This window comes from Oncorhynchus kisutch, linkage group LG7, assembly GCF_002021735.2.
Source record: "Oncorhynchus kisutch isolate 150728-3 linkage group LG7, Okis_V2, whole genome shotgun sequence".
Taxonomy (NCBI): Eukaryota; Metazoa; Chordata; class Actinopteri; order Salmoniformes; family Salmonidae; genus Oncorhynchus; species Oncorhynchus kisutch.
The window spans coordinates 17,637,606-17,661,424 of record NC_034180.2 but is presented as its reverse complement, the minus strand read 5'-3'; the positions used below and the strand labels follow the sequence as shown (position 1 = coordinate 17,661,424).

General features: G+C 42.5%; 3 protein-coding genes across 5 annotated transcripts in view; 2 read left to right on the top strand and 1 right to left on the bottom strand.

Annotated features, from left to right (window-relative positions):
- The first annotated feature begins 486 nt into the window (after nt 1–486).
- Nucleotides 487–15,455, top strand: si:dkeyp-110a12.4 (alpha-tectorin). 2 transcript variants are annotated; one of them, XM_031828572.1, is made up of 9 exons: nt 487–758; nt 1,714–1,802; nt 2,026–2,130; nt 8,018–8,178; nt 8,491–8,626; nt 10,025–10,119; nt 11,725–11,893; nt 12,175–12,289; nt 13,859–15,455. In XM_031828572.1, exons 1-9 carry the CDS (start codon nt 671–673, stop codon nt 14,035–14,037), a joined length of 1,137 nt encoding a protein of 378 aa, XP_031684432.1. In that variant the 5' UTR covers nt 487–670; the 3' UTR covers nt 14,038–15,455. The 2 variants fall into 2 exon arrangements, with proteins under 2 accessions (XP_031684432.1, XP_020343188.2); XM_020487599.2 differs by having other exon boundaries at nt 495–758; nt 1,657–1,802.
- A 142-nt stretch (nt 15,456–15,597) lies between these two features.
- On the top strand, nt 15,598–23,583 carry LOC109894256 (F-box only protein 30). 2 transcript variants are annotated; one of them, XM_020487597.2, is made up of 3 exons: nt 15,598–15,858; nt 18,106–20,283; nt 20,586–23,583. In XM_020487597.2, exons 2-3 carry the CDS (start codon nt 18,124–18,126, stop codon nt 20,787–20,789), a joined length of 2,364 nt encoding a protein of 787 aa, XP_020343186.1. In that variant the 5' UTR covers nt 15,598–15,858; nt 18,106–18,123; the 3' UTR covers nt 20,790–23,583. The 2 variants fall into 2 exon arrangements, with proteins under 2 accessions (XP_020343186.1, XP_020343185.1); XM_020487596.2 differs by having other exon boundaries at nt 18,069–20,283.
- si:ch73-242m19.1 (uncharacterized) overlaps nt 22,720–23,819 on the bottom strand; it is a 28,422-nt gene continuing 27,322 nt past the window's right edge. The window contains exon 43 of the mRNA XM_031828236.1: nt 22,720–23,750. Within this exon, the coding sequence (XP_031684096.1) occupies nt 23,631–23,750 (120 nt within the window). The 3' untranslated portion in view covers nt 22,720–23,630. The remainder of the gene's footprint in view (nt 23,751–23,819) is intronic.

The window sequence follows — 23,819 nt, the reverse complement described above, 5'->3', positions numbered from 1 at the left end:
AGGGAATAGGGTGCCATTTGGGACAAACACCGTTGACTGGGGTCCACGCAGCAGTAAAGATTTCCCCATGGCCTTTAAAAAAAAACGCATGGACAAAAGACAGCAGATAAAAAAGCAGTACCACCCCTGTCATATTGTCTCTGTTGACATGTTAATGAGTTTGCTTGTTGATGTGCGTAGTAAGACGATGTAGTTGCGTAGTGCAATGTTTACGAAGAGGGCATCGCCGGCCACGGCCCAGTAGTATGGCGACGTCCCCAATTGCTCCCGTTTCCCTACATAGTGCACTACTTTTGACCAGAGTCCATAGTAGTGCACTATATCGGGAATAGGGTGCCATTTGGGATGCAAATCTATGTGTGTTACCTTGGACTCCCCTCGGCTCCCCCTATTCATGTGTGGAATCTCATTGTTGGTGGGGACATCATTCAGGCTAGTGTTTTAAGGTCTGGAGAAAGGGAGGGAGGGAGGCTGGTTCTCGGTCCTAGTTCATTAGAGCTGTGTTTGGAGGACTGCACTGAGAGTGGGCACTACGTCTGAACCTGACAGCTACACTTTGGTGAATAGGTTCGAAGATTCACAGATCTGTGGGAAAGGGCCAAGAAGACCGTAGTCTGAGGTTTGGAGTATCTGACCATAGAGAAGCCAGAGAACACGAGTCCCTTTGAAGATGACACCTGCCAGTTTGGTGTTAGCCTGGCTCCTGCTCGCTGTGAGGACAGTCACCTCTGCTGTGTATCTGGAGCCCGAGGAGGAGGGTGAGTTCAGTTCAACTACTTCATGAGAAGGGTTGCAAAAATCCCCCAAATCCACTGGGGGTTTTCTTCTCAGAAACCCCAGTTGCAAGATTTCTGGAATCAGCAGGGAATAAGTTGATAGTAACCTCCAAGCTGGAATTTATTCAACCAGGATTTTTGAAAAACCAGGGAATTGTGGGAAACGTTTTAGGAGTTTGCAACCTAATTCGTAGGCAAATCTCAAGTTTACATCTAGAATCCTTAATTGAAACAATAACAAAGCGACACCCCGCCTCTGTTTTGGTAAAAAGCTGAGGGATGGCCTGGAGAAATGTACCCACTCAAAGTCATAGACGGAGATATGGATGCAAGAACTGATCATTCATGCTATCAAAATTATAGTTTTAAATGCGTTTTGAGGCGACACAGCCTTTATTTACCTTTACGTTGTTTACAAACATTGGAGTTAAACAAGCTTATATGTTGGATTCTTCAAGAATCAATGGGTACATATCATTAATTTATAAGTCCCAAAACTTGATGTAATGTGTGTGTGTGTGTGTGTGTGTGTGGGGGGGGGGTATTTCTTGATGTGGTCTTAATGTTGGTTGGTCTTGTTAAACAATAAGCACCTGTTGTAATCTAGTGAACACATATATAATAGAGGGGGAGCCCAGAATCATGTTTTGACTTGTTTTGACATGTTTTGATTTTGGAGTCTGGGATGGAACATATCGGAGAATGGAATCTGTAGTTGTAATTTCTCCGTGACCATATTGATGTCACAACTGCCCTTCATAATAACTGGGATAAATCTATTTTATAAATAACTCTTGAACTGTATACTTGCAAAAATGGAATAACAATGCATCACATTTCAAATTTGTAACATATTTCAGATGATCTGATATCATGTCAGGGTCAGGGGGACAGGATTTTTTAAATATTGTCCCACTGACCCCTTCCTCTCTTCTAGAGCTCAATGAAACTGTCCTCTGCACCAATGACCAGATGGAGGTGGTCATTCCCAGTGCCTTCTTCCTCAATAAATTGCCACCCATTTATGTAAGTTCAGTGTCAACCTGAATCAATATTTCTCTATATTACAGCTTACCTACCATTAACTCACTGTGAAGTTTGATATAATAAATCACTGCCTGTGTGCTGTGCTGTGTTGCTGTGTTCTCTAGTCATTTCAACAACAAGAACCAAATCAACATTTTAATATTAAGGCTGTCAGGTGGGTCTACCGTAGCGCTCTAGTGAGGTCCCTTCCTCTCTTTCTTAGGTCTGGGATTTGCACCTAAATGACCCAGAGTGCCGTGGTGTTGAGATTGAAGATGACTATGTCTTCAGTATCAAGACTAATCTCTCTGACTGTGGGACAATCATGGTAAGACTTTGAGCTTTTCCCCCCTAGAAATGCCCTTTCATACTTGGGGAATTTCATTGCCATTCTCTGATAATTGCTTTGGGAGATTAAGATTCACTTGTCTACGCCAACTATGAAGGATTTAAATCCGAAAAGTAAACAAAGTAGTAACCTTTGTCATTCAGAGCAACCCTGACAAAGAAGACAAACATAAGCACCAGTAACATAGAGACAAACTACAGTTTGGATCTCTTTTACCAGCCACATAAAATCCCCATCACAGTAAATTATCTAATTTTACGATGCACTTCTGTTGTATTGAGCTCTGGCCTGACCCCTGGTGTAGTATTGTAGAACTTCTCTGCACTGGTTTGTGCCAGGAAAAAGGACTTTTTATGTCTCTGTGTCCAGCATGGAGGAAGTTAGATGTAGTTTCGCAACTGGCGTTACCCATAGACTTCCAGTCATTGTGCTATCTGCTAGCATGCTAGTATATACCGATAGCCTTCCAGTCATTACGCTAAAATCCCGAAGTATCCCTTTAATTGGGGGAGCTCAATGGGAGTTTAGATACACGCAATGCTCATAATAACTAGCATGAATAACACCTCTTTTCCTTTATAAGTTACGTACATGGGCCTCCGCTATCAGTTTCCTGCAATGAAATGATCCAATAATCTGTCAAAAAAAGCGTGAGGGAGAGACCCAGACAGAGAGAAAGAGAGAGGGGAGGGATGAGTAGCCTATATTTAAAAGAAAATGGGAGTGTTGTTCCTTTGCCCTTCTAAGAGCCACTGGACTTTATTCAAAGCAGCGCGAAGTGGGTGGGAGCTCTAAATAATCTGGATTGACATGGAAATGAGCGTGTTTTCAGGCCTGCTGAATAGCCAGGCTATAATTCATTGGCCCACTTTGTAGTCGTCCCTTTTATACTACCTCCCAGCCGCGTCTCATACAGTGGTGGCAGGAGCACAGCTCCGAGGACAATTTTAACTTTGGCGTGGTATAAATCTGTACTCAAGACCATGAGTGTCATTGAAACACTTGCTTAGAATGCACAGAGGCATTTCTTGTAAAGCAAGCAAAAGGTTAACACAGCTTTGTGTGTGTGCGGGGGGGGGGGTCGGGTCGGGTCTCTCCCCCCTTTCTCTACCCTCTGAGGTTTTACAAGGCTTTTGCTTCAGCAAACCAGCCCTAGTGAAAGTAGTAAGCCCGCTTTGCTTCTGGGATTAGACACTGTTGGGAAAAGAAGGGGATGCCATAGTTACCAAACACTCCTCCTTTCACCTTGAGAGGTAGAAGTAGACCCTCTTGAACCCCACAGACAGGACTGGAGAGAATAGCAAGTGGGAATGTAATGACTCTCCAAAATAAATTGGACTAGAAGATTTTGTCACCCATTGCCATAATCATTGTGGTCTCTCTGTCAAATTGCATGAGTTTGTTAATTAACCCAAAGTTAGTGAACAGAGCATTATTCCTACAGAATAATGAAGACGTTAGTGCACTATGTAGGGAATAGGCTGCTATTTAAGACGCAGGTTATGTGGGTCAGACAGTAGGCCCTGTGTATTTACCCTGGGGTAATAAAACAGTACTGGACAGTAGGGACAAGGGGCAATTCATCCTTCTCAATGGCCATGGGACCAGTCCTCCAGTTGCTCTCAACGGGGATCCGGACACAACCCAGTCACAACCTTTTCATCCAACCCCTCTTTATGGTTTCTGCCTACGTCAGTAGTCTTCTACTAAACATTTGAATTGTATTACTCACACATTCTATAGTGTCAGGAAATTACAGTGCTGCTGCCTACTGTACGTAGGCGCTGTGGTTGGGGAAAGAGTCATCTTGGAACCCAGAACCAAATCTTGCATGGGCTGGCCAGCTACTCAATTTGATATTTATGTTAACAGTATGTCACAGGAAATTAAGAAAAGAGTTTGCTGAAGAGGGGTAACTTTTGGTGAATGTAGCAGGGTTTGGGACGTGTAGCGTGTGCTAGCTCACCCTTTCATGGTTATCAATCTGCAGTTACAGTGCATTTGGGAAATATTCAAACTGCTTTACTTTCTCCACATTTTGTTACTTTACAGCCTTATTCTGAAATGTATAACAATGTAAAACATATCATAATTCTACACACAATACCCCATAAAGACAAAGCAAAAACAGGTTTTTAGAAATGTTTGCAAATTTATTACAAATAAAAAACTGATATCACATTTACAGCGGCTTGTGAAAGTATTCACCCCCCTTGGCATGTTTCACATTTTGTTGCCTTATAACCTGGAATTAAAATAGATTTTTGGGGTTTGTTTGTATCATTTGATTTACACAACATGCCACTTTGAAGATTCAAAATTTGTGAAACAAACAAGAAATAAGACACACAAAAAACAACTTGAGCGTGCATAACTATTCACCCCCCCCCCCCCCCCCCCCCAAGTCAATAGTTTGTAGAGTCACCTTTTGCAGCAATTACAGCTGCAAGTCTCTGGGTATGTCGCTATAAGCTTTGCACATCTAGCCACTGGGATTTTTGCCCATTCTTCAAGGCAAAACTGCTCTAGCTCCTTCAAGTTGGATGGGTTCCGCTGGTGTATATAGCAATCTTTAAGTCATACCATAGATTCTCAATTGGATTGAGGTCTGGGCTTTGACTAGGCCATTCCAAGACATTTAAATGTTTCCCCTTAAACCACTCGAGTGTTGCTTTAGCAGTATGCTTGGGGTCATTGCCCTGCTGGAAGGTGAACCTCTGTCCCGGTCTCAAATCTCTGGAAGACTGAAACAGGTTTCCCTCAAATATTTCCCTGTATTTAGCGCCATCCATCATTCTTTCAATTCTGACCAGTTTCCCAGTCCCTGCTGATAAAAAAACATACCCACAGCAGGATGGATGGTGTTCTCGGGGTGATGAGAGGTGTTGGGTTTGCGCCTCACATAGCATTTTCCATGATGGCCAAAAAGCTCAATTTTAGGCTCATCTGACCAGAGTACCTTCTTCTATATGTTTGGGGAGTCTCCCACATGCCTTTTGGCGAACACCAAAAGTATTTGCTTATTTTTGTCTTTAAGCAATGGCTTTTTTTCTGGCCACTCTTCCATAAAGCCCAGTTCTCTGGTGTCTACGGCTTAAAGTGGTCCTATGGACAGATACTCCAATCTCAGCTGTGGAGCTTTGCAGCTCCTTCAGGGTTATCTTTGGTCTCTTTGTTGCCGCTCTGATTAATTCCCTCCTTGCCAGGTCCGTGGGTTTTGGTGGGCGGCCCTCTCTTGGCAGGTTTGTTGTGGTGCCATATTCTTTCCATTTTTTAATAATGGATTTAATGGTGCTCTGTGGGATGTTCAAAGTTTCTGATCTTTTTTTTATAACCCAACCCTGATCTGTACTTCTCCACAACTTTGTCCCTGACCTGTTTGGAGAGCTCCTTGGTCTTCATGGTGCACTTGCTTGGTGGTGCCCCCTTGCTTAGTGGTGTTGCAGAATCTGGGGCCTTTCAGAACAGGTGTATATACAGTTGAAGTCAGAAGTTTACACGCACTTAGGTTGGAGTCATTAAAACTAATTTTTCAACCACTCCACAAATTTCTTGTTAACAAAGTATAGTTTGGGCAAGTCGGTTAGGACATCCACTTTGTGCATGACAAGTAATTTTGTTTACAGACAGATTATTTCACTTGTAATTCACTATATCACAATTCCAGTGGGTCAGAAGTTAACATACACTAAGTTGACTGTGCCTTTAAACAGCTTGGAAAATTCCAGAAAATTATGTAATGTTGTTAAAAGTTTCTGATAGACTAATTGACATCATTTGAGTCAATTGGAGGTGTACCTGTGGATGTATTACAAGGCTTACCTTCAAACTCAGTGCTGCTATCCACAGTAAAACGAGTCCTATATCAACATAACCTGAAAGGCCACTCAGCAAGGAAGAAGCCACTGCTCCAAAACTGCCATTAAAAAAGCCAGACTACGGTTTGCAACAGCACATGGTTACAAAGATCGTACTTTTTGGAGAAATGTCCTCTGGTCTGATGAAACAAAAATAGAACTGTTTGGCCATAATGACCATAGTTATGTTTGGAGGAAAAAGGGGGAGGCTTGCAAGCCGAAAAACACCATCTCAACCGTGGAGCTCGGGGGTGGCAGCATCATGTTGTGGGGGTGCTCTGCTGCAGGAGGGTCCGGTGCACTTCACAAAATAGATGGCATCTTGAGGACGGAAAATGATGTGGATATATTGAAGCAACATCTCAAGACATCATCAGTCAGGAAGTTAAAGCTTGGTCGCAAATGGGTTTTCCAAATGGACATTGACCCCAAGCATACTTCCAAAGTTGTGGCAAAATGGCTTAAGGATAACAAAGTCAAGGAATTGGAGTTGCCATCACAAAGCCCTGACCTCAATCCTATAGAACATTTGTGGCCACTTATTGTGGGGATCTTGTGGAAGGCTACCTGAAACGTTTGACCCAAGTTAAACAATTTAAAGGCAATGCTACCAAATAATAATTGAGTGTATGTAAACTTCTGACCCTCTGGGAATGTGATGAAAGAAATAAAAGTTTAAATAAATCATTCTCTCAACTAATATTTTGACATTTCACATTCTTAAGATGAAGTGGTGATCCTAACTGACCCTAAGACAGGGAATTTTTACTAGGATTAAATGTAAGGAATTGTGAAACTGAGTTTAAATGTATGTCAACTTCCGACTTCAACTGTATGCTGAGATCATGTGACAATTAGATTGCACACAGGTGGACTTTATTCAACTAATTATGTGACTTCTGAAGGTAATTGGTTGCACCAGATCTTATTTAGGGGCTTCATAGCAATGGGGGTGAATACATATTTACGCACAACTTTTCCTTTGTTTTTTTTTTTTTTTTTTGTTTTTTTCACTTCACCAATTTGGACTATTTTGTGTATGTCCATTACATCAAATAAAAATCCATTTAAATTACAAGTTGTAATTCAAATGGACAACAAAAACACCAAGGGGATGAGTACTTTTGCAAGTCACTGTACATAAATATTCACACCCGTTAGTTACTCAGTACTTTGTTGAAGCGCCTTTGGCAGTGATTGCAGCCTTGTGTCTTCTTGGGTATGATGCTACAAGCTTGGCACACCTGCATTTGGGGAGTTTCTCCCATTCTTCTCTACAGATACTCTCAAGCTCTGTCAGGTTGGATGGGGAGTGTCGCTGCACTGCTATTTTCAGGTCTCTCCAGAGATGTTCGATCAGGTTCATGCCCGGACTCTGGCTGGGCCACTCAAGGGCATTCAGAGACTTGTCCCGAAGCTACTCCTGCATTGTCTTGGCTGTGTGCTTAGGGTTGTTGTCCTGTTGGAATCTTTACCCCAATCTGAGATTCTGAGCACTCTGGAGCAGGTTTTCATCAAGGAGCTCTCTGTAATTTGCTCCATTCATCTTTCCCTCGATTCTGATTTGTCTCCCAGCCCCTGACGCTGAAAAACATCACCACAGCATGATGCTGCCACCCCCATGCTTCCCCATAGGAATTGTGCCATGTTTCCTCCAGAAGTAATGCTGTCAACTGTAGAACCTTACATAGAGAAGTGTGTGCCTTTCCAAATCATGTCCAATCAATTGAATTTACCACAGGTGGACTCCAATCAAGTTGTAGAAACATCTCAAGGATGGTCAATGGAAACAGGATGCAGCTGAGCTCAATTTTAGTTTTTTATATATGCAAAAAATCTATAAACCTTGTTTTCACTTTGTCATTATGGGGTATTTAGAATAAGGCTGTAACGTGGAAAAAGTCAAGGGGTCTGAATACTTTCCGAATGCACTTTACTTCCAAAGTGATTCGTTGACTTGCTTCCAAAGTTGCCCCATCCACAATAACGATTCATACTTCTCTTTCTAGGCATCGGATGATACACACATTATGTTCATTAACACTATACGCAACAACGATTTGGATGTCATCACAAGGAACTACATAAACATCACGTTTGTCTGCCGCTACCCAATAAACTACATGGTCCAGCAACCTAATGGGGAAAACATGATCAGGGTGGATGTCAAGTAAGATGTCTAGTTATGGCCTTTAAAAAGGGTTATGGATTTTCGTTACGAGTTCATCAATACATGGTTTAAACTTTCATTAACATTATTCAGAGTCTTAATCTACAAGCATTTAGCTACACCCACAATTACATCTGCTAAATATGTGTATTTGACCAATATAATTTGATTTGATGTAAAAGAGGTCGCTTTATGTTCTATGTAGTGCTTGCAGTTTGTAGAATACATCAATCCAATCACTTCTAATCGAATTTTGGACTCGTAACTGTAACTCATGCACTGCATCTGTACAATCTCTACTATTCTGTCCAGGATGATCACTCTGAACACAGAAGATGGGAACTTCTCTGTGTCCATGTTGCTATATAAAGACAAGGACTTTGAAGACAAGTGGACCACTGTTCCCTCACTGACACTGGAAGACAACATCTACGTTAAAGTTTTCATGGTAAAGGTCATCATATGATTTCATTCTGTTTGAAATCTGTTGTATTTTTTTCCAATCTGGGCTCAGGGGTAGACGTGACATAGTAAATGTAAATCCAGGACACCAAATTAGTATGACATGTTGCGTTTTGCATGGTATGTATTAATTTGTGGATGTCTATCATCCAGTTCTTATGATATGTTACAAATTGCAATTTGTACAATGTTACGAATGTGCAAAACGTATGATGTTATGAATTACAATATGTTGTGGCTAACTTTAGTGTAACAGTATAACTTTAGACCGTCCCATCGCCCATACCCGGGCGCGAACCAGGGACCCTCTGCACACATCATCAACAGTCACCCACGAAGCATCGTTACCCATCGCTCCACAAAAGCCACGGCCCTTGCAGAGCAAGGGGAACTACTACTTCAAGGTCTCAGAGCAAGTGACGTCACCGATTTGAAACGCTATTTAACGCGCACCGTTACTAAGCTAGTATGTTGTGGCTAACGTTAGTGTAACAGTATAACTTTAGACCGTCCCCTCGCCCATACCCGGGCGCGAACTAGGGACCCTCTGCACACATCAACAACTGTCACCCTCGAAGCATCGTTACCCATCGCTCCACAAAGTAGTTCCCCTTGCAGAGCAAGGGGAACTACTACTTCAAGGTCTCAGAGCAAGTGACGTCACCGATTGAAACGCTATTTAGCGCACACCGCTAACTAAGCTAGCCGTTTCACATCCGTTACATTAGCAAGGTGGTAACTTTCTGTCTTATGTAACCATACCAAACGTAACATATCATACTAATTTGAGTGTCCCGGATTTACATTTACTATGTTACTTCTAGTCTGAGACCAGGCTGATTTGTTTTCTTATTGTCATTGCAAGCACACTTGACACCATCATAGTCTTCTAGGAATGGTGTTGTTGCAATATGAAATCAGAGCTGATCATGACCAGCAGATATTTAGTTAGGCTAGTTAACTGAAGTACCAACCAATGTGGTGTAACTTTCTGTGCAGCTTTTGAATGTTAGAATAGGCCCAATTAACTGTAAGCTTACCTTGGTTGAGACATTTCTCCCTCTTGCTAGATAAAGATGAGCACCTTTAGTGAGTGTTGCGCTGAAGACCAGTCTTTGGCCCTGGCAATAGACATACGGTACATGTCAAGTATATTGGCCCTGATCCAATGTGATTGTCTGTTGCTCCATCTTTGGCTTCCAAGAAACCCTAGTTCCCACTGTTGTTTACTCTCTCTTTATCTGTACATCTGTTGACCTGCTGACTTGGTCAAAATATTTACTGAGTGCAGTGTAGGCCTGGAGACACCTCTCTCTACTTGTGTGTAGGGGGGTGTCAATTAGTCACTGACTGCAGTCCCGGTTTGTCTCTCTCTCTCTCTTAGATACCGGCTCATCTTTTGCTGCGTGTGGAGAGATGCTGGGCTACCCCAACCAACGACCCGTATAGCAACATCCAGTACACCTTCATTAAGGACAGGTATTTTAAGAAAGAAATACATTTTGAAGAAAGACATTTTAAGAAAGAAAAGTTTATATATGCCCTGTCACCACATATTGCTCTTCATTCTGTTTATTAGAATTCAAAAATGTGTTACGGAGGCATATCTTTTTCCACATTTTGTTACGTTACAGCCTTATTCTAAAATGTATTAAATTAAATGTTTTCCTCATCAATCTATGCAGAATACCCCATAATGACAAAGCAAAAACAGGTTTTTAGAAAAAACAGATACCTTATTTACATAAGTATTCAGACCCTTTGCTATGTGACTCGAAATAGAGCTCAGGTGCAACCTGTTTCCATTGATCATCCTTGATGTGATGAAACTTGAGTGGAGTCCACCTGTGGTAAATTCAATTGATTGGACATGATTTGAAAAGGACACACCAGTCTATATAAGGTCCCACAGTTGACAGTGCATGTCAGAGCAAAAACCAAGCCATGAGGTTGAAGGAATTATCCGTAGAGCTCCGAGACAGGATTGTGTCGAGGCACAGATCTGGGGAAGGGCACCAAAACATTTCTGCAGCATTGAAGGTCCCCAAGAACACAGTGGACTCCATCCTTCTTCAATGGAAGAAGTTTGGAGCCTGGCCAAACTGAGCAACCGGGGAGAAGGGCCTTGGTCAGGGAGGTGACCAAGAACCCAATTGTCACTCTGACTGAGCGACAGAGTTCCTCTGTGGAGATGGTTGTCCTTCTAGAAGGTTCTCTCATCAGCTGTCATTGAAAATAAGTATTTGTTCATAACTGACTTGCCTAGTTAAATAAAGGTCAAATTAAAATAAATACCCAAGAAGCTGCCAAAGGTGCTTCAACAAAGTACTGAGTAAAGGGTCTGAATGCTTATGCAAATGTGATATTTAAAAAGTATAAATAAATGTGCAAAAGAAATTGGGTAATGTGTGTAGTTTGTACATTTTAGAATAAGGCTGTAATGTAACAAAATGTGGAAAAAGTCTAGGGGTCTGTATACTTTCCGAATGACCTGTATATTTTTGTAGTGTCACACATCAACCACACTTGACACCAGCACATAATCCTCTGGGAATGGCGTTGTTGAAATATGAAATAAGAGCTGTTGAAATGCTTAGACTTAAGAGTTGTGGGTAACACAACAACCTCAGACCCGTCACGTGATCTAGGTCCCAGATCAACAACTGTGCATGTCCTTGACAACATATGTTGTACTGTTAGCAACAGCACAGCAAAGACTTGCACAAGGACTTCTGTTTACTACATCTGAGAAGAAAACACTTAAGAGGATCTTCCTTGTCTTTCCCATAATCCTAATACTTTCCCATTATGAAAGATGATTATGTCACAGTCACAAAGTGCTCTGCTCTTACGTTATGTTTAATGTAAACAAGCAAATGGATATTCTTTGTCTGGGTTTTGTTTCAGATGTTAGTATAGCATACCAGGAATGATTGTAATGGATTTGATTAACCAACACATTCTAAAATGTATGATATCTTATTCAACGGTTGCACATGCTGCCTCTGATACTGATGCGATCCACTGCCTGCTCTCTCTCTCTCTCCTCTCTCTCTGGCTTTCTCTCTCGTGTGTGTGTTTCAGCTGCCCCGTGTTGTCAAACGAACAGACGTTGACAGTGCTGAAGAATGGACAGGGGCCAGAGGCTATGTTCAGGATACAAATGTTCAAGTTCGTGGGCAGCTCTTACAAGGATGTGTTTCTCCACTGCAATGTTCAGATCTGTCACAACACACCTGGGGTCTGTCAGCCTGTGAGTGATCCCTCCCCCTTTCTTCATTCAGATGATGCTCACTGGCTTGTTCAAACCCTAGTATATAGCAAGGGCCTACTGCTGTCACAAATAAAGACAATGAAAACATTGTTTTCCTTTTTAAAATTTTTACAGTCCTATTATTTCAACTGGTATTAATTAAAGAAATGTGATCATTTTGGAAAATGTAAAAGGAAAAGTAAGTAGGATAATAATGCTGTGATAATACTAAGCTATACAAATGCTTGTTGTACCTTAACATTTGTCCCTTCATGTAACAGAACTGTTCTGTTGAGGATAGCTCCAGGCGGATGAGAAGAGATGTTGCCATGTCCCATACAGTATCTTATGGACCAATCAGGCGACGTCTGCCTGAGAGTGACCAACCCACTCTGAGTAAGTCTCACAATATAGGCCCTTTATTTATTATCACCAACATACTGTACTGGGTTGTGTTCAGCAGATATAAAAGTTTTGTATTAGAGTGAAACAGGGAGGTGCTAACATGAGCTTGTCCAATAAGAACAGAGACAAATTCAGGAGCCAAATATTGTTAAACATTGTAGATAGAAATGCCAAGATGATTCCTTATTCTACATGGCAGAGACAGACCTGAATTGAAATGCATGTGTACAGTTGAAGTCGGAAGTTTACAGGTTGGAGTCATTAAAACTCGTTTTTCAACCACTCCACAAATATCTTGTTAACAAACTATAGTTTTGGCAAGTATAAACACCATGGGACCGCGCAGCTGTCACACCGCTCAGGGAGGAGACTCATTCTGTTTCCTAGAGATGAACGTACGTTGGTGCGAAAAGTGCAAATCAATCCCAGAACAACAGCAAAGGACCTTGTGAAGATGCTGGAGGAAACCGGTACAAAAGTATCTATATCCACAGTAAAACGAGTCCTATATCGACATAGCCTGAAAGGCCACTCAGCAGGGAAGAAGCCACTGCTCCAAAATCGCCCTAAAAAAAAGACAGACTACGGTTTGCAACTGCACATGGGGACAAAGATCGTACTTTCTGGAGAAATGCCCTCTGGTCTGATGAAACAAAAATAGAACTGTTTGGCCATAATGACCATTGTTATGTTTGAAGGAGAAAGGGAGAGGCTTGCAAGCCGAAGAACACGATCCCAACCGTGAAGCACGGGGGTGGCAGCATCATGTTGTGGGGGTGCTTTGCTGCAGGGGGGACTGGTGCACTTCACAAAATAGATGGCATCTTGAGGAAGGAAAATGTTGTGGATATATTGAAGCTACATCTCAAGACATCAGTCAGGAAGTTTGGGTCTTCCAAATGGGCAATGGCCCCAAGCATACTTCCAAAGTTGTGTCAAAAGGGCTTAAGGACAACAAAGTCAAGGTATTGGAGTGGCCATCACAAAGCCCTGACCTCAATCCTATAGAAAATTTGTGAACAGAACTGAAAAAACGTGTGCGAGCAAGGTCTACACACCTGACTCAGTTGCACCAGCTCTGTCAGGAGGAATGGGCCAAAATTCACCCAACTTATTGTGGGAAGCTTGTGGAAGTCTACCCGAAACGTTTGACCCAAGCTAAACAATTTAAAGGCAATGCTACCAAATACTAATTGAGTGTATGTAAACTTCTGACCCACTGGAAATGTGATGAAAGAAATAAAAGCTGAAATAAATCATTCTCTACTATTATTCTGACATTTCACATTCTTAAAATAAAGTGGTGATCCTAACTGACCTAAGACAGGGAATTTTTACTAGGATTAACTGTCAGGAATTGTGAAACTGAGTTTAAATGTATTTGGCTAAGGTGTATGTAAACTTCCGACTTCAACTGTATTTCTATCTGAACGTTCCAAAATGTTGAACAGCTTACTTATGTTTTCCATTTCAAAATGTTTTCCTACTTCTGTGTTTTGCTAACGTTGTGCCCTAACAACACATCCCTGCATCTTTGACTCGTGGTCTCTTGCCCTGCAGACTCTGGAGGTGTGCTTTCGGTGGAGACGTTTGTCCTGGGAGGACTGCTGGTGGTCCTACTGCTGATCACTGGAGTGTTCGGGAGGCTGTGGCTGAGAACCAGACACTCTTACCCAGCACAGGAGGCTGCTCAGCTCACTCTGTCCAATATACACCACATCTCAGAGGTAGCCTCCTAAGATAGCCGAGCAGACCAGTAGTCCAAGCGATGAGAACAGATGTCAAACGGGGGATTCATACATACATCTACAAAGGCAGACACACAAGTGCAAGCATGCACAGACATGCATGCAGTGGTGTAGTGGAGGGTGTCTGCAAGTATATGCCGTATACACACTTATTTTTCAGTGGGCATTGTGTATACTCACTTCTTAGTCCCCACAATGTGTGTTGAAGTAGTATAGGGGAGGTATACGCCGTATCAATTAATACGGCTGATGGAACAGATCAGAATGTTTAGCTTAAAATGTTGATAGACTATTATTTCTTCATATTTTAGGTGCAGCAATGTGCTCAAGGCTGTAGGATATACACTAATGTTCCAAAATGGAATTTGCGGGAAGACTCTGTTCTAAAATGCACACCGGGTTTAATGGGCAGAGATGGAAATATAAGTTAGACATTTTTAAAGATCTAAAGGTGCAACAACAATCATGGGTTGATAATATGACTAGGATAATGCCTTTGGCTGCTAGACAATGGAAGGAAGTTGAAAGAAAACCAATAGTACAGGAGAAGTACAGGAGAAGTCTTTATAAAATAATTGCCTCCACATTTCTATGATTTCAAACAATGAAGGAACACTACAAATATAGTGATGCTAATGATAGGCCTAAACATCTTCTGGTAGATGGTAGTCTTTCCCAAAAACCTTCACAATTAAATGTTAACTAGCTACAAAGTAGCCTATGCCTACCTGGCAGAATGATTGTATGATTATTTGCATTAATCCAGTGGCCATTTGTTTTCTCCATCATGTGCTACAGAAACACTGCTAACAAAGCAGCAGTGCTAGGTGCCTGTTCACTTGAATTAAAGGATAACTACACTCAAAAATACAAATGTCTTCGATTTTTCCCAGACCTCAAAAAGGGTGTCTCTGGATGTGGTTAAAGCATTGTTATGGTCTTAGAACATCCAATTGTGTTTTTCTATTTTGAAAAATGTACTTTGAGAGCTTAAACCCTTCTATTAGCCTACTTGCACAGTACAGATTGGGTTGGCCTGATTGTGAAAGACCAATATGAGATTTATCATATTAGTCCATTCAAAGTGTATGTCACAATTTCTCATAGAATTTTTCACACATGGCGCCTTTCTTTCACCCTGTGTTGCCTTTTGGTAAATTTCTGGCAAACTGAGTATACCCACTTCTCCAGTCACCACTACACTCACTTCATGCTTGCATGTGCACCCACACAAATTAAAATGTTGGATAAGGAAAGAGGAAACCATGAATTTATTGTACTTTTGGGTGTATATAAAATATCAGTGTAGAAATCAGGGATTTTGAAGATGTGGTATAAAACTGAAAACATCTGTAACATATGGGTTTTCAGTGTTTTTTGTAAAGAAAAAAATAAAGGTATTTCAAAGAGCTGTCTTTAATTGAACTATTTCTGACCTTTTCGATGTCTAAAACAACATATTTATTGGAGATGTAGCTCGCTAAGTATTCTTGGGGTATTCCCCATCTATTTCAGGCGCACATTTCTAGCCAAACTTCGCTGTGGTCCGGGTCCGCTGAATGATGACGCAATCAACTTGCGCCACTTGTAGATATTAGCAGCTAGTCACAGATGATCTTGCTAGCATTTTACAGCAGAAGTCACAATAGTGACTCGAGGCGGAAGAGACGACGTCAATATTTGTAGCTGACTAGCTAGCTGCTACAATATTACCTACCGAACTTTTAGTTAATTGTGTGTGGCTAGTGTTACTGCCGAATATAAGGACAAGACCCAGATATCAACGATTTGCTGTATCGTTATTTAATACGGGTAAGTCAAATGGTATTGTGACATGTTTTTTTAGTTAAATAGCTAGCTACCAAGCTAACTTTAGCTAGCTCAGTGGCTGGCTAAAATTGGACATTTGGAGAGCCGCCGGATCCAACCTCCATCTAATTTTCACCCCTTAATCAATATTGGGTCTGTTAGCCGCTAGCTAGCACAGCTAAAGTTGGTTGGTGTTGCTAGTAATCTAACGTTATAGAGTTAAAAAAAAAAAAAAAAAGTTTAACCACTAAGTAGGCCGGACATTACACTTTCCAGTGGCAAAAATAACTAGTTAGCTAGTTCTTTAACTGTGTTGCTATTGTGTTCATCTAAATAGCCAGTTAGCGTGTTACTACGATGTGTTACTTGTGTTAGTTAGCTAGTCGTTTGTTTTTGTTTATCTTGCGCAATCTGACATGAGGCCTGTGAAGCCAGACAACTCAGTCATGCCCAGTCAAGACTGGCAGTGTAACGTTTCCCCTTACATACATGGTTGGCTGACAGTTGCCTAGACAGGTCACCAGGTTTTGTTGTCATCAAGCTTTGAGCAGGCCAGTAAGGCCACTGAACCGTCTGTTTCATAAAATATTATGAATATACTAACAAGATACACGGAGTGTACAAAACCTTAAGGACACCTGCTCTTTCCAATACAGACTGACCAGGTGAAAGCTATGACCCTTTGATGTCACTTATTAAATCCACATCATTCAGTATAGATGAAGGGGAAGAGAGAGGTTAAATAAGGATTTTTAAGCCTTGAGACATGGTTTGTGTATGTGTGCCATTCAGAAAGTGAATGGGCAAGACCAAATATTCAGGTGTCTTTGAACAGGGTATGATTATGGTGCCAGGCGCACAAGTTTGTGTCAAGAACTACAACGCTGCTGGGTTTTTGTCAACAGTTTCCTGTGTGTATCAAGAATGGCCCACCACCCATTTTTACATTTGAGTAATTTAGCAGAAGCTCTTATCTAGAGCGACTTACAGTAAGTAGTGAGTTCAAAATTATCATACTTTTTTCGTACTGGTCCCCTGTGGGAATCGAACCCACAACCCTGGTGTTGCAAGTGCCATGCTCTCCCAAGACCTGCAACGCTGCTGGGGTTTTCATGCTCAACAGTTTCCTGTGTATATCAATAATGGTCCACCACCCAAAGGACATCCAGACAACTTGACAACTGTGGGAAGCATTGGAGTCAACATGGGCCAGTATCCATGTGGAACACTTTCGACACGTTATGGAGTCCATGCCATGACAAATTGAGGCTGTTCTGCGGGCAAAAGGGGCAGAGGTACAACTCAATATTAGGAAGGTGTTCTTATTGTTTTGTACACTCCGTGTTAATGTCTCTCCGCCCTAATAATGGGAGTCCGTAAAGCGGCACGGTGGGCTTTCTAGCTCCCGCCCATCGTTTCTTCGAAGTGGTGGATGCATCGCATTATTGTAATCCTTTTGTAAATATTTGATGAGGGTTGGTGACATCAACTGCCTGTATTCAATGGAGAGAGACGCTATGCTATTAGCCTGATTTCACGAATATGCATAGCTATCTCCAGAGAGCTCTGATATAAAGTTGTTTTTTTCTCTGTTGCCGCAATGTTACTTGTATCAGTACACTCGTAACGACTTAAGGATTACTAAACTTCTATTTGGTCAAATAAAGCTCACGTAGCAGAAAAGCTGTTAACTTCCATACAAAAACTCCTTGCTAGGTGGGCAGAACAATGACAAAACACCTGCTGGAGGGAGACAGATTTTCCACAGAGTTGGGCTTCTCTCTTCCTCCCTGGCTTCATACAGCGTCAGCCAGGGGTTAAAGGTCATGGTCCTTTAGGCTAGATCCTAGAACTGGTGTGTTGTGGCCATGTACTGTAACCCAAGAAGAGTGTTGTGAAATGTCATGTGGCAGCTTAAAGATTTAGTAAACAGAAAGACTGAGATGGGAGCAGGTGCTAAGTTATAGAATGTGATGCTGGTCTTTTAAAGGCACGGGACGCCATTGCCACATGTTTGGTAGGTAGAGAGCTGGTCCTAGAACTATGTCAGTGGGATAATTTAACAGGACAGGATGTTTCTAGGAACTGGGACATGGCCTGGTTGCTTTTTCTATTCATTAACTGACTGGTTCAACTTGAATTTGTTCACATCTAATTAGACTTAATTCTTTACTAAAAACGGTATGAAACCTTTTTTTCTCTCATTATTTCAGGGCAGACCACTTCACTCATTCCTCCTTTTAAATCTAGAATATCAACACAACAAAGATGGAGGCGCTCCATGCCCACTGCATGAAGTGTGTAAACCGGAGGTGTATGATCCGCCCAGAGACTGGTGTGTCCTGTGATCTCATTGGCTGCCCTCTCGTCTGTGGAGCCGTCTTCCACTCCTGCAAAGTGGAGGAGCATCATTTACTATGCCCGTTTGAAAGAGTGCCTTGCCTCAACACTGGATTTGGGTGCCCTTTCACTATTGCTCGGCTCAAAATGGCTGAACACCTAGAGACGTGCCCGGCCAGTGTGGTGTGTTGCACCATGGAGTGGAACCGTTGGCCTGTGAGCTATTCAGACAGGAAGTCCTATGAGTACCTGAGCAATGTTGAAGTGGTGGAGCAGCTAGACATGGCCCTGGCTCTCCAAGATCAGAGGATGCTACTGGAGTCCCTCAGAGTCACCACCAACACGTCAAATAACGGATATAATAAACCAGCTGTGGAAACAAATGAAAAGATGGCTGATGTCGTGTCAAGTGTACCAGAGACTGCAGTTAGTAATAGAATGGTTGAAATGGATGAGGCTGCTGCTTTGACTAATGGGGTGATTGAAATGGATGATGAGGAGTCCTATATTTCGGTACACAAAAAGAACTTAGCAGCGACCTTGGATGTTCTCAGAAGTGCAAAGGACGTCAACTTGGTCAATGGAATTATAAATGGGGAAAAAACAGAGCGAAATGGGGTTCTCCATAATGGAGAGAACAGGGATGATGACTTGAAGAATGTAGAGATGAAGGAGAGTGGCACACAGTTGGACTGTGAGCTCGGAGCAGTGGGCGGAGTGTCCGTGGACTGTGGAGTCGGAACAGGCAGACAGGGAGATGGGAGCCACTGGATAGAGCTCGATGAACTAATCAAGTCTTCAGAGGAGGTGGAGAAGGACGGCATGATGGGTCTAGCAGAGGTGGGTCGTCCTCCTCTCAGTAACGGTTTCCACCATACAGGAGACGACCACAATCACTTGAGACGACGTGAGCGGATGGATCTGAGCAGATCTCCACCCAGACGCTCAGAAGTCAACAGGTCTTCAGACTTCAGGCCGGTGATGCCTTATCTCTCCATGCCTAATATAGTAGCACCACGGGAGCCCTCTGGGCCCCACCCTCCACCACTACCCATCCACCTGCCTCTTCCCATGCCTCTCCCTAATCTGGAACCCTACAACGTGCTCCAGCACCTGCCCTTAGAGATCGAAGATAGGTGGCTGGAGAGGAAACTACAGAACCTCCAGGTGCTCCGAGGGATGAGTGTGTTTACGTTTAACGGGCGCAGGGCTATGATGTCTGATCCCTATTTGTTCAGAGCCAAAATGGAGGACAAATCAGTGGACACCTCAGACCTGGAGGTAACTGACGATCCATTGGGGCTCCATGGGATAGACCTGATCACGGCAGCGCTGCTTTTCTGCCTGGGTGATTCCCCCGGGGGCCGCAGCATCTCAGACAGCAGGTTTGTAGACGGTTATCGCGTCGACTTTGGTACCCAGACCTTCTCCTTCCCCTCGGCAATACTGGCCACTAACACCATGGTGGGGGACATCGCCTCAGCGTCGGCCTGTGATCACGCCAGCCCGCAGCTTTCCAACCCCAGCCCCTTCCACACTCTCAGACTGGACCTGGTGCTGGAGTGCGTGGCCCGCTACCAGACCAAGCAGCGCACCATGTTCACCTTTGTGTGTGGACAGCTGTTCCGCAGGGATGAGTTCTCCTCGCATTTCAAAAACGTTCACGGGGACATCCACGCCGGCCTGAACGGCTGGCTGGAGCACCGCTGTCCCCTGGCCTACTACGGCTGCACCTACTCCCAGAGACGCTTCTGTCCCTCTGTGCAGGGCTCCAGAATCATCCACGATAGACACCTGGGCTCGTTCGGGGTGCAGCCGGGTATGCCTCCCCGGTTCGGAGATAAAACTCTCCCCAGGAATGCCTGTCGGTTCGGCTCCACCTGCGACCACCTGAGCTCCCTGCCCTTCGAGGTGCAACAGTATGTGGCTAGTTTCCTGGATGGCTTCAGCCTGTGCCAGCTGTCCAGGGTCTCACGTACCATGAGGGATGTGTGTGGCAGCTTACTCAAGTCCAGAGGCATGGTGGTGCTTCTCTGGGAGAACACACGACGGCCAGATGGGTCTTCCTCATGGCAGATCCAAAACAAGGTTAGTCGCTCACTGCATTTTAAACATGTGCATTAACATCTGTATTGAATTTTACTTTATTGCATTTTCCCATAAATCTATGATCAATGGGAAATTTCAGATGTATGACAGTTTGAGACGCGCATGGGGATCTCAAGTTAGAATTCACTCCTATTTCCTGACCACTGAATGCATGCTGTCCTGTATTAACACAGTAATCAATTAGATTAAAGGCTTTGCGTTACAAGCAGGCATACTATATTACACATATAAATGTCTTCATTACAACTAATGAATTTCAATGACTCTCTTTTGTGAACCAGGTGTGGCGATTCAGTACGGCTTTCGGTACGGTGAACGAGTGGAAGTTTGCCAACATCGCCAATATGGCCGAACATCTGAAGAAGTGCAAGTTTAACACCATCACCCGTCGGGACGAGGCAATCCCTCTGCCCTGCATGTGCTTCACCAGAGAGCTCACCAAAGAGGGACGCTCACTGCGCTCAGTCCTCAAGCCAGTATTATGAGTTGCCCTATAACAGGGTTGTAGTCCATGGGTATGTCTGAATTGGCATTCTATTCCCTATATATAGTGCACTACCTTTGAACAGGGGCCATAGATATAGAGCGGCAGGTAGCCTAGCGGTTAAGAGCATTAAGCCGGTAACTGAAAGGTCGCTGGTTCGACTATGTGGAAAATCTGCCCTTAAGCAAGGCACATAATTGCTCCTGTAAGTCGCTCTGGACAAGAGTGTCTGCTAAATTGCTATTAAATTGAAATGTAGGAATAAGGCTGCCATTTTGGACGATGCCCATTTTTAATTTCAGTCCATTCAGGAAGTTTTTACTGAATTGAAATGGACTCCCAACCCTGCTTTTTTCCCAGCCTTGACAGAAAGAACCTGAATTGTTTTCAATGCCACTTTGTAATGTCATATTGTTACCAATGTACTGAAGAGATTAACTTTTACATACTCTGTCAATGTGTAAATAAAACAAATGTTACTTTATTTTTATATGAATAACTAGCAAAGTCAGTACTGTGCCACGTTGACAAAGAAAGAAAGTGGAGCCTTATGATAAACACTTGCTTTCTGGTCATACGAGGGTTCTGACGAAGACCTTTAAAGAGATTTTTCACTGACTCCCAGCTAGAGCGATTTACACCATCTTATTGTCGTACACGGTTTTACATACTTAGGGTCATCATGGTTTCAGTTAGCGGATAATGTCATTACCTTATCTGAATTTTAAGATTCAGACCAAACTTAATGTCCACACTACAGGCCATTATCAGAATGGAACATTTTACTATGTAGCTATTTAACTCTACAACCAGTATCAGACCGGGCAACAATGTTGGCTGGTTAAATGAAGGGTGATTGGTTGTCTTTTATCTACTTTCCTAATTTGAGAAATGGTACTTCTGTGAAAACCATTTGTGTGAATACTAGTTATTGGATCTGTTTGAGTCCAGTGACTCCTGCAGGTCAGGGAACGTGGGCATACCGTCGCTTCTGGGGATGAGAGTTGATCAGTATTGAAACTAATCATGGCAACTAATAATCAATCATGGTCCTGTCTATAAGTTGTTATTTTAGTGTTCATCTTTATATTTTCCTCTTGGCACTACGTAGACACTGCTCAGAAGTTGCCTGCTGTGTCTCAGGGTTTGTAAAACATGCCTACCTCCAAAATAAGACCCTATTTCCCTATATGGTGCACTACTTTTGACAAGGGCCCATTTTAGGGCTCTGGTCAAAAGTAGTGCACTATAAAGGGAATGGGGTGCCATTTGGGATGCAGACAATACGCTGTATCAATAAGTGCTGGCCATTATGTGTACTGTATTGCCTGCTTCACACGACAGGTTCCACCCAAACTGTACTGTACAGCTCTGCTTGGTTTTTGGTTTGGAGTGTGAATCAGGCTCATGTGTAAAAGATACAACAATCTACCAGTCTTCACATGGAACAGTCACTTTAAAGTCATGGTTATAGAGTGGGGTTAGTCAGGACTGATATACCGGTCAGTATTATTGTGTTTTATGGCAGTGTTGGTATTAACACATTAAATTCCATGTCCTCAATAGATCTAATTATCAATAACCTACCTATCGTTTGACTTGATTTTTCTCTGAGTTGAATATTAGTTGAAAGTCTTTGGATTTGGAAGTGTGTAGAACAAGATTTAATTATTCGGACAGATTGTGCTGTAGAAATGAAGGCGGGGATTCAATCCGATCGTGAGTTGTAGACAATGCAGCTTTTAAAGGCTATGTTCGGAGCTAGCATTCCTGGTAAACGCTGCATATATTGTTTCAATTAAATGGTACATTGTCGACAAAGCGTAATCGGATTGGAGTCCAGCCTTAATTCATGGGTCTAAGATTCTGTTGTAGAAATTGAGGGCCAGACTTTGATCTTAAGGGCATAGTTTGCATCCTGTTAAAAAAAGTAAAAGACAAATCACTTTATTTGACCTTAAGTTCTTCTTCTCTGAATCCCTGTACAGTTTATTCTACAGTTGTATTCCATTTGGGGGGGGGGGGGGAGACCGGTGCAAACTTTGCATGGTTGAAAACATGATTAGCGCCCCAGATGGATAGTTTGAAACATTTTTTTGAGTGTGTTAACTTCCAAAATATGCATCAATCCTGTGTGTGTTTTGTGATATTTTATTTGTATTGTCAGAACTCTTTTTGTATTCTTCCATGCAACCCTTTTTTTTTTATGTCCTTCTATTATCTGGTGTAGTTTCTAATCTGATGAACATGCCACAAATATTTGACTGTTCAGAGGATGCTATGGTTTAACCTGTTGATCATCCCCACATTATAGCCTGGTCCCAGATAAGTTTGTGCTTTTTAGCCAAGTCAGATGGTTAAATTCCAATGACTGTAGGCAAAACGGCATAAACAGATCTGAGACCAGGCAAACCATGTTTTTGCTCAAGTCAGATTTTTTTCCCCCTGCATGTGAGTGAAGAGATTAACAGTCATTCTTAACCTGATTTATCCATAAACTGTAAGGTTATGTTTCCTCTACAATAACCCTTTTAAAGGTTGTGTGTGTATTGAGCCTGGATACACTGGGCCTATGTAGTTCTGTCTCAACTCTTCATATTTGGTTTGTCTTACTACATTTGTATGGTAGCATCTGCAACAATGAGATCACACCAAGTTATAGCTTTAAACAAGGTGTCTTACCACTGTTTTACAATGTTTTTGTTTCTTGTTTTAGCCGCCCAGGTGTATAAAGGTCCTTCACATACTGTATCATCTAGATCATTTTCATCACCAATAAACGTTTGTTTTCATTACTTGTTACAACATGGTTGACATTTTTCTATAAGAACAAGCATCATTTTTACTGATGGTTGAGTCTCAGCTGCTGAAGGTGTGTGAGGAGACTAGAGGAGGTTGGGCCTCCATCAGTGAGGTTTGGTAGCAGGGCCTCGGTGGTGAGGATACGCAGGCGAGGCGGTTCCTGACAAAACACAAACGATACAATTCTATTGGGGAAACGAAGCCACAGAAAAGTTCACTGGTTACTAGG